This window comes from Coregonus lavaretus (genome assembly GCF_964263955.1).
Source record: "Coregonus lavaretus genome assembly, chromosome: 23".
NCBI classification, from domain to species: domain Eukaryota; kingdom Metazoa; phylum Chordata; class Actinopteri; order Salmoniformes; family Salmonidae; genus Coregonus; species Coregonus lavaretus.
The window spans coordinates 17,135,432-17,149,736 of NC_140010.1; the positions used below are offsets into that span (position 1 = coordinate 17,135,432).

Genomic DNA, 14,305 nt, shown 5'->3' on the forward strand with positions numbered 1-14,305 from the left:
CCACTGGGCCTACTAAACGTCTCCTAGGCTAAACACATAACAATGGAGACCTTTGTCGCTATAAAGAGCCAAAGCCTTGTTATGCACCCTGTCGGCGTATGCACTGCTGCGAGTGAGCGACAGACAAAGCCGGAGGGTTGCTCAAAGTTCCGCCTCTAGTTTACCAGCCGGTTAAATGTTTTCATCTTTCTTCTTATTCTGCAATTACAGAATCTGTCCGTGGCACTCCACCACTGTGAAAATTACTCAACATGTCTGATGTACATTTAACTTTCTATATATCGGATGACGTGGTCGGGAAGAAGGAATAGGCTATGTGTTTACAGAACGTCAGAGGACTGTATTTCACAATTTGGACAGATGTGTTACCTGTAGCGCCCTCGAGAAAGGGGCAGTGTTTTACTCCCTCCCAAGGCTTACTACTTCTTCCGGCACAATTGTATGCTAATGAGATGTAGCCTATCCAGCAGAAGGAAATATTGGTGATTAAAAACTTCGCATTTTGTCGCGCTTGTTTATTCTAATCTTGGAAATTTGCCAGCCTGCATTTAAACCTGCTTGCTGTCACTCAAGTGGCCTAGTGCACTTCGTTCAGTGGCAATAGTCCATGGAGTCCATCTAAACAGGAGCACAGAGAGTCCTGATCATAAAGAAGTGCGTCTTATTTATATTTCAGTGGTTGCTTGCACAAGGCTTTCACCACCAGAGCCGGGGCATTGACGCATTTTGGAGTCGACGGGTAGCACTGCCAACCCGGCTACGCTACAGACGCATCCATGAGCAAAATCGCGATGGCCGTGGTGCAGCTCGAGACGGAGGATGTGAGATGTGAGTCTGGAAGGAGAGTTTACAGTCTAACCAGACACCTAGGTATTTGTAGTTGTCCACATACTCAAGGTCAGACCCGCCGAGAGTAGTGATTCTAGTTGGGTGGGCGGGTGCAAGCAGCGTTCGGTTGAAGAGCATGCATTTAGTTTTACTAGTGTTTAAGAGCAGTTGGAGGCTATGGAAGGAGTGTTGTATGGCGTTGAAGCTCGTTTGGAGGTTTGTTAACACAGTGTCCAATGAAGGGCCAGATGTATACAAAATGGTGTCGTCCGCACAGCGCTGGATCCGAGCGTTACCAGCAGCAAGAACGACATCATTGATATACACAGAGAATAGAGTCGGCCCGAGACTTTCAATTTAAATTATTATATAAAATTCTTGCTACCAATAGAATGTTATTTATATGGGGGATACAATCTTCCCAGCTCTGCAGATTTTGCTGTGAAGAGACAGAATCATTAGATCATTTGTTTTGGTTCTGTCCATTTGTAGCTTGTTTTTGGACACAGGTCCAGGAATGCTAAAGGATTGCAATATTTACCTGGAGCTAACCTTGCAGATAGCATTACTGGGTGATCTGAAAAGTCATAGTCAAACGATCAATAACATAATAATACTTTTAGCAAAAATGTTGATTTTTAATTAACAATCTGTAGAAGCAATGAGAATAGAAAGGTTCAGAACTTTTGTAAAACATCACAGTACAGTTGAAATATATATGGCAAATAGAAATCCTATATGGATGGTGTTAAGAGAGAGATGGGAGGTGTTGAATGGAGTTGAAGGATGGGACTAATAACAAATAACAACAAATAATAACAAGATAACTAATAATGTAAGCATACTGTGTCCATAATAAGTATATACTGTAGGTTGTATGTTGGGAGCTTTTGGGAAAGAGTACAGTTAGAAAGATATGGCATATAGAAGCAAACCGGATGGACATCATGAAAATGATCGGAGAGGTTGAGAGTAGAAGAAGTTCAGGAGCAAAAACAAATAAAATAGAATTATTGTAAAATTGCCTGTGTCCATAAAATATAGATAGTAAGTATAAGCTGGAAGTAGAGGCCTAAGCATTGTTGTTCACTAATTTACCCCAAGTAGGGAAAGGATGGCGGGGTTGAAAAGTAATAAAGGGGAGTATATATATAAAAAACATGGGGGATTGGAAGTGATGCAGACAATTACATTGATGGAAGTTACAATCTATCTGCAATATTAAGCTGATCTACCCCCCCAAAAAAAAAAAAAAAAAAAAAAGAGGCCACGGCTTGCGTGTGCTAGCGGGCTGGGGCTAGCAGATGGATCTTCGTGGTTGACGTCGTAACGGGAAGCCAGTTGAAACCACATCAGATGATTTCGTCGGCAGACCAGTCGTGTTGGATCGGCGGGGCTCCGTGTCAACACTAGGAGGTCCCGTCCAGTTGACAGAGAGGTAGATAGCCGGGAGATGGGCCTCGCTCGAGGCTAGCTGAAGTCTGATTAGCCAACAACAACATCCATTTGGTTGCAGCTAGCTAGTTGTGATGATCCGGTGTTAAAGGTCCAGTGATTCAGTGATTCCGGCAGAAAAAACGATATGTTCTGGGTTGATAACGGGCTGTGCAGACAGTGCAGACTGGCCGATAATAGTCCAGGCTAGAGCTGGCTGGTAGGTAGGTAGTGGTGGTGAAAAACCGCTAACGGTGGCTAATAGCAAGTAGCTAGTGAGCGAGAGAGAGAGAACATTCTACACAGCAGTGAATATGGATTGACAGCACTGTGTGAGCCTGAGGCAAACCTCCAATGCTTTCCAGCCAAGGATTAATCACCAGCCTAGCTAGTGAGTGTAGCCAGTTTCCAACACACACAGGTCAACTCATGCACCTACTGGGCGGCTCCCTGCCACACCTGAAATTGTTGCCACGGTGACAAACAAGCAGGTTTGAATGATTATATCAGCATAGTGAGTGTTGCTATGTGAGGGCAGGTCAGGTTTCTATTGGCAGACACCCATGTGACAGGCTACATTGACAGGACCAGGTTTTGTGGGAAAAGTTTGGGAATGCAGCATATTAGTGATATTGCACAATATGAAACGTTTGGCTGAAACATTTGCCTTTTGAATAATTGTATTTTTGTAGAACAGGATATCTTGCCCAGAGCCACTTTGAGTAAGAAAATTACCTTGAACATTCATATGCTACATGACAGGCACATTTTTAGATCTATGTCTTCGATCTTTGTATCAGTAGGAGCCGCATAATAATTCTCATCCCACGGTTGACAGTAGTGTTGTTGTTCAGGTCTGCCAGTGGAGGTCAGCAGTGTATCAGTTAACACAATACTGCAGGCTAGAACACTGTCTGTAGGCCTTCAGTAAGTGGCGATGTCCTAGGAGCTTGGAGAGAGTTGGAGTTGTGGCAGACTGGTACCAAATGGAGCCTAGTGGTGTTTATTTATTTGTTTGAATCTCAAACAAAGAAATAAGTAACTGGGTTATGTGTAATTTGCATTCACTATCTACATTTAAAGTAAATACCTTGTAATCTATGTACTGAAAAATAATGTGGTACCAAAATAATCATGGAAAAGCATCACATTTTGGGGACAGTTCCACCACCAACAAAACCTCTACCTGACAATAGTAGGCCTACGAATTACGTTCAAACTTTTTGTGTAAACTATAAAATGGCAATGCTGTAGTGACACACTGTAACCATCAGAGAGTGGCATTGGCACTAAATCAAAAGAGAAGGGAGGTGAAAGTGGTGAAACATTAAAGGGCGACTGCACTTCCTGATTTGGCCTAGTTTTATATTTGCCCTTACTGCAGTCTTTGGCCAATTTGCGTCAAACTCATATTTTCACATGCAAATTAGTTTTGTGGCAAACTTGCGGCGACTTGTGAACTTCTGGGAAATAATTCTGGGAAAGTTATGGCGAACATTCTACTGTTTGCTACAAACTCATGACTATGCAAATTAGATCATTTTTTTGCTTACTTTGTGTATTAACATTGAAATGTCGTATTTACATAAACCAAAGCACATGACTTTAAATATACTTGCTTCTCACAGAGAAAACTAAACTAAATGTACTAAATATACTAAACAATGTGTATTCAATGTCTTAACAGATAAAAATAAATCCAATACAACTTGAAATCAGCATGCTAATGAAGAAAAGAGCAAAGACTGAGTATTTCCCAAATAAATTGTTTATTTAATATCTTCATGTAAATACAACATTTACATGAGAGAAATGTGAACACTATGGGGATGTTTACCTAATGTTTAAAGTGGCAACTACAGAATTTGGAGCCAAGTGATAATTACATTTTAGTCATTTAGCAGACGCTCTTATCCAGAGCGACTCGCAGGAGCAATTAGGGTTAAGTGTCTTGCTTAAGGGAACATCAACCGATGTTTCACCTAGTTGGCTCAGGAATTAGAACCAGCGACCTTTCAGTTACTGGCACAACGCTATAAAGCTACCCACTAAGCTACCTGCCGCCAGGTAACTGATCAATGAGCTTTGAACCAATGGATGTTTAAAAGAGAATGAACAAAATTGAAATAATTAAAACAACAAAAGGAAAATCAAACCCAGTTCAGAACTATTGCCTTTTTGAGTGAACTTTGGAGATGGCAGCCCTGTGGAAGTCCTTCGTCCAAAGCTTGTTAAATGCACGCACTGAAACATTAAGAAAACACAAAACAAAAACATTAGGATACTGAAAATAATTACTGAAAACATTTTCTATGTTGGCATCTTAAAAGGTAGGCACAGGGCTAATGGGCTGGTTTGGCTTTGGAAAAACGTTGTCAGCTGTTACAAAGTTACCTTGGTGTTATGTTTCGAACTGAAACTGGCATTCTATATATTTTTCAGCAAGGAAACAATGTTTCTGCCTTGTATAAATGCTTTATAAACAAACAATGTAGCTAGCATAAACTGGGACTAAGGCCTACCTGACTAAGGCCTACCTGACTCCCGAGTGGCGCAGTGGTCTAAGGCTGTGGCACTAGAGATCCTGGTTCGAGTCCAGGCTCTGTCGCAGCCAGCCGCGACCGGGAGACCCATGGGTGGCGCACAATTGGTCTAGCGTCGTCCAAGGTAGGGGAGGGTTTGGCCGGCAGGGATGTGGGTTTGTTTCCCACAATTTTATTTATTTATAAAAAAACATGTATGAATTCACTAACTGTAAGTCGCTCTGGATAAGAGCGTCTGCTAAATGACTAAAATGTACTAAATCTACCTTTAAATGTGTGGTCAACTGTTTCTAGAGAGCCACAGTATACAAGGTTTTTCTCCAGCCAAGCATCAACACAGTTTATTAAAACAAAATAACTATGATCTTCAATCTAGACTGGGGTCTTCATAATTAAGAGCAAGTTCTACTAGTTGTCTCTTCTTCCTGACTCAGGTGTATAAGGCTTGGCTGAAAAAAAGCTACATCATATTGAGTTATGCTTTATATGGCAATTCATAATATTTTCCCAAAATGAATGATTGTTAACTGACATCACAAAGCCATTCATACAAAAAGCCTTGACCTGGTGCACATTTCTCTTTCCTCAGTTGGACTGAAGGCCTCAATCTGTATTTTTTCCTTGTAACTGATTCTTCTAGAAAGAGAACAACACATTATCAAGATGAGCTAGCTAGCTATTCGTTTAAAGTAATTAAATATCTAATTGTGACATACTGAATGTATAGGCTACATTTATGAAAATAAAACATGCATTTGCTTACCTTATCAAGCTTGAAGACAATCCATTAATGTATCTCTCAAAAAAGTGTTATGAGTGAGTGCACCACAAACATCTTTCCAGGGTGTTGATGCTTCCTCTTCCCAATGCAGCCTCTTCCAACACCACAGGTAGAGGAAGGGTATCCAAAAGTGAAGTTTTGCTTTGATGTCAAGTCAGCTCATATTGTTGTTACCTTAGCTGTTGTGCTAACTGACATGCTACTGAACAGTGACACTAGCATATTTGGTATTAAAAGACAGCAACGTATTCACCTAAAAATAAGTGTTTAGGCAAATCATTAGTTAGTTAACCAGCTGGCTAAGCACTAGCCAGCTAGCTAAGCACTAGCCACCAGCTAGCTAGCCAGTGGTGCTGACAGATTGAAACTGATATAATTTCACTATATCCTATTAAACATGACATAACCAGGCAGCTAACAATTTTTTTGTTTATTAGGAAGTTTAATTAATAAGTTAGACACTCACTGGACAACTTTGGTGGTTAACTTAGCTAGCTAGATAACTTGGTTTCCATTTTCCTACTGATTTTTCTTCTCCCCCTGACTAGTCATCAATGGTTACTGGTCTTGGAACACATGAGTTCTCCAGAAACGGCTTCTGGTAAACTGTTTGCCACTACTGGCAATAAATATTATTGCCACAGGTTTGGCACAGATTCAAATAGAATTTTGAGAGAGTTGTGAGAGAGTTGTTTGCCAGAAAAAAAAACTCTGGCGAACTGTTGTGGCAAACATTTGCAAATGACTGAATTCAAATGTGAGTTGGTTTTGGGATGTGGTTTGATCTGGGTGTCTCGGGTTTGCAGGTAGGAAGAATTAGCCAAATTATTTCGCCAATTAGCTTCAGCCTGCTGGTGTGAGTATGACCGTGGCAAAGTTGGTTTGTCTTTGGATAGCCTATCTCCGGGGCTAGTTAGGGACCGCCAATAAATTACACAATGTAAATGAGACCATATTTTCATGTTGCACATCTTTTAGTTTTCTCATTAAATGCTTTCAATATTTGTATATGGATTTCTACAATTTAGAGTTGGTTTGATGTTTTTAAGTCATTGAAATTTGGAGCTATGGGCATTTTAACATATTGTCCCATGTACATTGTGTATTTTACAGATAGTCCCTAACTAGCCCCATAGGGATATCCAAAGTCAACCCACATTTACCAAAGGCATTAAGATCAGGTCACGTGCAGCTGCACTCCAAAACTGATGATCCAGCTGTGGGCAGATTGAAACAAACCCAACCTTCATTTACCTTGTGATGCAGTCACAACCACAAGTCTTTATGTCCAAAATTATTCAATTTACACTTTGTAGTCAATTTTGACAGTATAATAAATGTTTCTTACTCAAATCGATGCCACATAGGGTGTTTTCTAAATGAGAAGTTGGTTTTTAGGGGCAGTTGCTCTTTAAATCATGTACTTCATATTGATTTCAAATTATTTACAGGTTTGGTTTACAGTTTTGTATTTATACATTTAGCAGACGCTCTTATCCAGAGCGACTTACAGTTAGTGCATACATTATTTAATTTTTTCATACTGGCCCCCCGTGGGAATCAAACCCACAACCCTGGCGTTGCAAACACCATGCTCTACCAGCTGAGCTACCTCCCTGCCGGCCATTCCCTCCCCTACCCTGGGCCAATTGTGCGCCGCCCCATTGGTCTCCTGGTTGCGGCCGGCTATGACAGAGCCTGGATTCGAACCAGGATCTCTAGTGGCACAGCTAGCACTGCGATCCACTGCGCCACTCGGGAGCCATATATTATGGTTAATCATTACTGAAATAATATGTAGTAAAGCTCATACAATAATATGTGGTTGACTGACTATATTGCACAGATGACATTAATGTCTCTCTCTCGCTGTAGATCTCTCTGTGTGTAATAGTAAAATAACCCCTTGCATGTGTGTGACAGTAGGCCCACCCCCTTAAAACAAATCTCAACTCAATTGCATCCTCTCTTCTCCTTTCCCTCCACTATGACAGACCTGCTATTGTCATATATATAAGGACAGGCCACTGGGCCTACTAAACGTATCCTAGGCTAAACACATAACAATGGAGACCTTTGTCGCTATAAAGAGCCAAAGCCTTGTTATGCACCCTGTCGGCGTATGCACTGCTGCGAGTGAGCGACAGACAAAGCCGGAGGGTTGCTCAAAGTTCCGCCTCTAGTTTACCAGCCGGTTAAATGTTTGTATCTTTCTTCTTATTCTGCAATTACAGAATCTGTCCGTGGCACTCCACCACTGTGAAAATTACTCAATATGTCTGATGTACATTTAACTTTCTATATATCGGATGACGTGGTCGGGAAGAAGGAATAGGCTATGTGTTTACAGAACGTCAGAGGACTGTATTTCACAATTTGGACAGATGTGTTACCTGTAGCGCCCTCGAGAAAGGGGCAGTGTTTTACTCCCTCCCAAGGCTTACTACTTCTTCCGGCACAATTGTATGCTAATGAGATGTAGCCTATCCAGCAGAAGGAAATATTGGTGATTAAAAACTTCCCTCGCCGCATGTTGTCGCGCTTGTTTATTCTAATCTTGGAAATTTGCCAGCCTGCATTTAAACCAGCTTGCTGTCACTCAAGTAGCCTAGTGCACTTCGTTCAGTGGCAATAGTCCATGGAGTCCATCTAAACAGGAGCACAGGGAGTCCTGATCATAAAGAAGTGTGTCTTATTTAAATTTCAGTGGTTGCTTGCACAAGGCTTTCACCACCAGAGCCGGGGCATTGACGCATTTTGGAGTCGACGGGTAGCACTGCCAACCCGGCTGCGCTACAGACGCATCCATGAGCGAAACCGCGATGGCCGTGGTGCAGCTCGAGACGGAGGACCATCAACCAGAGAACGGCTTCGTGTCCCCCGAAACAGAGTTGCCGGGATTGCTCACACGTATCGACGATTGTGTCTTGCCTTTTCTCGGGGGGTTTGGGAAGTATCAGAGACAGCTAATCGTGCTAACATGGATTCCGGCGTTATTTATTGGATTCAGCCAGTACTCTGACGAATTCCTTCTTGCTCAACCGAATAACACATGTGTTCCGCCAACGGCAAACACGACTAATTTGACTATAATTCCTTCCTCTTTATTTCATGGTCCAAATAATAGTTTCCCGCGAACAGCGGCGTACGTTTATTACAATGGCACCCACAATGATACAGCCAGGCATCTGCAACATTGTATGTGCAAGGAGTGGACCTTTGAGCTGCATACGGGACTCATGCAGAATGTGGTTACTAAGGTAAGTTTCGTGGCCAGTCATTGAGCAATAAGGGCTGCATTTACATAGTTTATTTTATGTCATTAAGGCCTATACATTTATTCCTCCCTCGATTCAAATGAGGTGCATTGGATCAATTGCATTATAATATCAGCATATTGTGTCTGTTAGCAGACGAGGGTTTTAACATTATCACATTGTTTTATTGTAGGACTATAGACCTATTGCAGTCTGTAAAAAAAATCGTATTGTTTTGTTATGGGCCGGCACCTGGCTTAACCGTCACACCTTTATGAGTATAAAAGCATGTGACTGGTTCATGCATTGCTGCCTCCAATAGCCTGCTAGCGCATGCAGCACAGGAATGGATTTTTCAACAATGGGCTATCCCTGTATAATAACACGAGCTGCTCCACTGAGTGCTTTAATAACCTATTCATGGGGCTATGAATACTCATGGACAATAACTACGAGTATGTCGGCAGGAGAGACTGTTCTGTAGCCTATAGCTGAATAGCGCATCTACATGCCGACAGTTCCTAACCAGGGATGGCATGCCATGACTCATCGGAGCAGCTGATGAGGTGCGACCTATAGTGGAGAGATGTCCCTCGCCCTATGACCACAGCGGAATGTGCCGGCGGTCATAATGGCCCAGACCTAAGCAATGCTCGAGCTTTGATCTAGAGCAAAGGGCATGTCAAGCTCGTTAGTGCTCTCCCTCGCGCGCCTCGCGCTACCCGAGAATAATGACTTACCTCTTTTGCTTATGTCACTTGCTCTAAATAAAAATCAAACGATAGTCTTTCTTTCTTTCTTATCTGAACTTGTTTTATATCTGAACAGTAACCTATAAACCCTACTACTGTGCCCGGTTTCAACTCTGTAACAGACATGTATTTTTATTTACTTGGAGAGAATACTAATATTTCCAAGGCTCTTATGCTGTTATAGTTATAGTTCACTTCCTCTGCCTCATGTGTTTATTGATCCACACAGGCCAACAGGCCTAGAAATACTTTCTGAACCCAAATAGTGAAAGGACATGATTTCCCCATTTGTACTTTCAAAATGGACCTCATGAGGCCTACTATTTCTAGCCAGATGACTCATACAAAATTCTTCCTCTGCTCTTATACAACATACTTTATTCTAGACTGCCATCATTGAAATCGTTTGTGGTGACCAGTGGTGTTGTACAAAACAAAGTCATCAGCAATTGGATTGTCTCTAACCAATTAGAGTATCAAAGCCAATGACGAATTTTCAAACTGCAGCTTTACCCAGGTGTTCCAAGGAGCCAAGGGTTCCGGTCTACAAGCACGGTCTCGACTGCTCCTACAGTTTTGCTTTGGTACTGCAGTTTAACTGACTCCCGGCCCAGAAAGACAATTTCCATAGACGGCCACATTGAGGACTCAGATTTGAAAATCCCTAATAAGACACTCTAGTCATCACCTTTGTGCACAAAACATCCATTGAATTATTCAAGTAATTGTAGTTGAGGATAATTTTTTTCCATCACTCACAGCAGACAGTAATAACATTTTATATTCATCCACTGGCTGCCATGTTTTTGGATAACGTGATGACATCCCCTGCTTCCTGTGCGTAATGAGTGCTAGTGCGCATGTCATGTTGGTCTGTATAAACCGGATGCCACCCGGATATAGACTGTCCATGAATCGGCGTGAGTAGATTACCTTGAAAATAATGGGCAGACATCTTGGACGCGGTCTCCAGTTCTTATTATACCTTAGTGGTGTGTTCTGGCCCAACCCATCGGTTTCTGGACCAATCAGACGGCCTTGAATGTGTTTGCATTCGGTGAAGGGTCTGGGAGGTATTCAGATCCAGACTCATTGCGGAGAAGAAACTAACGTCCATGGGCATGGCGTAGCGTAGCGTTTGGCCAGAGCAAGAAGTCTGGGTAGCCAGGCAAAACTATTTCACAATAGGGTGTCTTTTCTGTAAGAAAGATAATGAGAAATGATTTGGCATTCTTCTCATGGATCCCTAGAGGTATGAGTACATCCATAGCAGGGATGTCAATCATGTCCTAAGGGGCCATTTCTGTGATGCTTGGAGGGCCCCACATCAGCAAGAAAACAACGACTGTACACCATCGTCAAGGCATTCCTAGTCGACCACCAAACATTTCTGGTCGATCTTCAAGGCATTCCTTGTTGATCACCAAACATTTCTGTAGAAAAGCCAACGATAAGGGCTTGCGCTCCTTTTTTTATTTATTCGTGTTGCTCTGTTGGCGGTAGGTGCACTTGATTCAGAAGCCCTGCGCACTGGGTATGCAAAATGTTCACATTTTGAACCATTTCATTTGTCTGAAAAGACAAACTCCACCTACCCGACGGACTGGGAGATCTGTCGCTAAATCGAGTGCGCCTACTGCGCTGGCCAATCAGATAGCTCAAATCACCGTGCCTACAGTTTCCACAACACCGGCCACAGCAAAGTTTGATACTAGCCTACGTGAGATTCATAACTTTTAAAACATTGACTAGAGAGAGAGACTATCAAAGAATACAGCAAAGAGCTGCTGTTTTTATGAGTGAGTTCATGTCTACATTTTTATTTGACTATCATCACTGTTTTTATTCAACACTATTACAAAACATAAAATGTGCTTCTCCCTACTTCCACTGGCGCTGCAATGAATGAGTAGCCAAGTATCGATAGCCCTGTGTTTTTATTATTATTAGCAGCTTGTCGTGTCTATTTTAATATCAAGGAGTATTTAACTTTCTCTGGTCATAGGAACAACATGATTTTGTGCATGAGGCAGATGCGGTGCGACTCGAGTTTCGCCATCAGGTGGAAGACGGTGTCCCCTCTCTCTGGTCAGTCTCACCGGAGGAAAGGAAGGAGAAAGTATGGACCGGGAGAGGTGGACCCTCTACTGCTCTCTCCCTCCCTCCGCTGAGACTAATGCTATGTTCAAAACAACTAGGAACTCGGAAATCTCCTACTTCCGACTTCAGTGCGTTTAAGGCAACTGGGAACTCATAAGAAAGCGAGATCCGACTGGCAAAAATTGTTTTCAACGGTCGTACAACTCGGAATTCCAAATCGGAAACGGGTATCTTTCTTGAGCTCCGGATTTCCGACCAGAAGATCACTGATGTCATTTTTTTCCGAGTTCCCAGTTGTCTTGAAAGCACCATGACCATCAGATGCAGGTACCATCAGTCCAGTAAAATAAAAAAGCAAGTTATTTGCAAATTATTTCAATTTATGCTCAGCTGTGCCTCGCAAGTGTTACACCAACTGATCTATTTTGTTATCAAAGCTCGAGTTTTGAATTATAATATGGTCTGAGAAGAACAATATTGGCAGGCCAGGCATATAGCCAATATGCTGTGATAATTTATTAGGCTACTACTGCACGAACCTAATTTTTATTAGGTTAATGTTACAAGTCATGTTTAAAAAAAGAAATCACAGTGGTAGATCTCGGCTTGCTTTTTCACTGCAAAAGTGATCTTTACTCAGAAAAGGTTGGTGACCACTGCTATAGTCGATGTCCTGTGTCGCTGTCTGTGTTTCAGGTGAGTCAAAGGGGTGTAAGCAGTGTTAGATTTTTGTTTAAGCTTAATACACGTTCATAATCAAACACTACTTCAAATACACCAGTTTACTCACAGATATGTCATCTAGTCTGCTCAATATTGATCTAGACTGGACATTTGCTGCTCAAAGGCATAAGAGGACCAGCTTGATAAAGAGCCTGGTTTTGAAGCCTCACTCAGTATTGCACAAAGGGGTTCCAAGTACCACACCAAGGCTTTAGGCCAGTGTGATATGACTAGGATCAGCCATGCACCCCTCCCGCTCCCCACGGCCTCGGACATCTGGTTATCACAGATAATGTCCCCTGTTTAAACGAGCAGCAGATAAAAACGCAGCAGCCCTGCATGCACAGCGTTTCATTCCACCACGAGCCAAGGGACACTTTAGCCACATTTTCATTTTACTGTACTGTCTAATACTCTACTGTATCTTAGTCCATGCCGCTCTGTCATTGCTTGTCCATATATGTATATATTCTTAAATTCCATTCCTTACTTAGATTTGTGTGTATTGAGTATACAGTGGGGAGAACAAGTATTTGATACACTGCGATTTTGCAGGTTTTCCTACTTACAAAGCATGTAGAGGTCTGTAATTTATATCATAGGTACACTTCAACTGTGAGAGACTGAATCTAAAACAAAAATCCAGAAAATCACATTGTATGATTTTTAAGTAATTAATTAGCATTTTATTGCATGACATAAGTATTTGATACATCAGAAAAGCAGAACTTAATATTTGGTACAGAAACCTTTGTTTGCAATTACAGAGATCATACGTTTCCTGTAGGTCTTGACCAGGTTTGCACACACTGCAGCAGGGATTTTGGCCCACTCCTCCATACAGACCTCCAGATCCTTCAGGTTTCGGGGCTCTCGCTGGGCAATACGGACTTTCAGCTCCCTCCAAAGATTTTCTATTGGCTTCAGGTCTGGAGACTGGCTAGGCCACTCCAGGACCTTGAGATGCTTCTTACGGAGCCACTCCTTAGTTGCCCTGGCTGTGTGTTTCGGGTTGTTGTCATGCTGGAAGACCCAGCCACGACCCATCTTCAATGCTCTTACTGAGGGAAGGAGGTTGTTGGCCAAGATCTCGCGATATATGGCCCCATCCATCCTCCACTCAATACGGTGCAGTCGTCCTGTTCCCTTTGCAGAAAAGCATCCCCAAAGAATGATGTTTCCACCTCCATGCTTCACGGTTGAGATGGTGTTCTTGGGGTTGTACTCATCCTTCTTCTTCCTCCAAACACGGCGAGTGGAGTTTAGACCTAAAAGCTCTATTTTTGTCTCATCAGACCACATGACCTTCTCCCATTCCTCCTCTGGATCATCCAGATGGTCATTGGCAAACTTCAGACGGGCCTGGACATGCGCTGGCTTGAGCAGGGGGACCTTGCGTGCGCTGCAGGATTTTAATCCATGACGGCGTAGTGTGTTACTAATGGTTTTCTTTGAGACTGTGGTCCCAGCTCTCTTCAGGTCATTGACCAGGTCCTGCCGTGTAGTTCTGGGCTGATCCCTCACCTTCCTCATGATCATTGATGCCCCACGAGGTGATATCTTGCATGGAGCCCCAGATGCTCAGATAAAACAATTGAGCTAATCTATATTTCCAAGTCCTATTCTTGAAGATCAATGGTTATTCAATTAATTGTAATGACTGGAAATCTGTCAGACTTTGGTGTTTTATTGTAAAGATATACAGTGGGGAGAACAAGTATTTGATACACTGCCGATTTTGCAGGTTTTCTCTACTTACAAAGCACGTAGAGGTCTGTAATTTATATCATAGGTACACTTCAACTGTGAGAGACTGAATCTAAAACAAAAATCCAGAAAATCACATTGTATGATTTTTAAGTAATTAATTTGCATTTTATTGCATGA

The 14,305-nt window shown here is 42.2% G+C and overlaps 1 protein-coding gene across 1 annotated transcript in view; it reads left to right on the forward strand.

The window, feature by feature from the left end:
• The first annotated feature begins 8,072 nt into the window (after positions 1 to 8,072).
• The window catches only part of LOC311098985 (solute carrier family 22 member 23-like), a 74,918-nt gene continuing 68,685 nt past the window's right edge, over positions 8,073 to 14,305 (forward strand). The window contains exon 1 of the mRNA XM_084139564.1: positions 8,073 to 8,846. Coding sequence (XP_083995690.1) covers positions 8,394 to 8,846 — 453 coding nt within the window. The 5' untranslated portion in view covers positions 8,073 to 8,393. The remainder of the gene's footprint in view (positions 8,847 to 14,305) is intronic.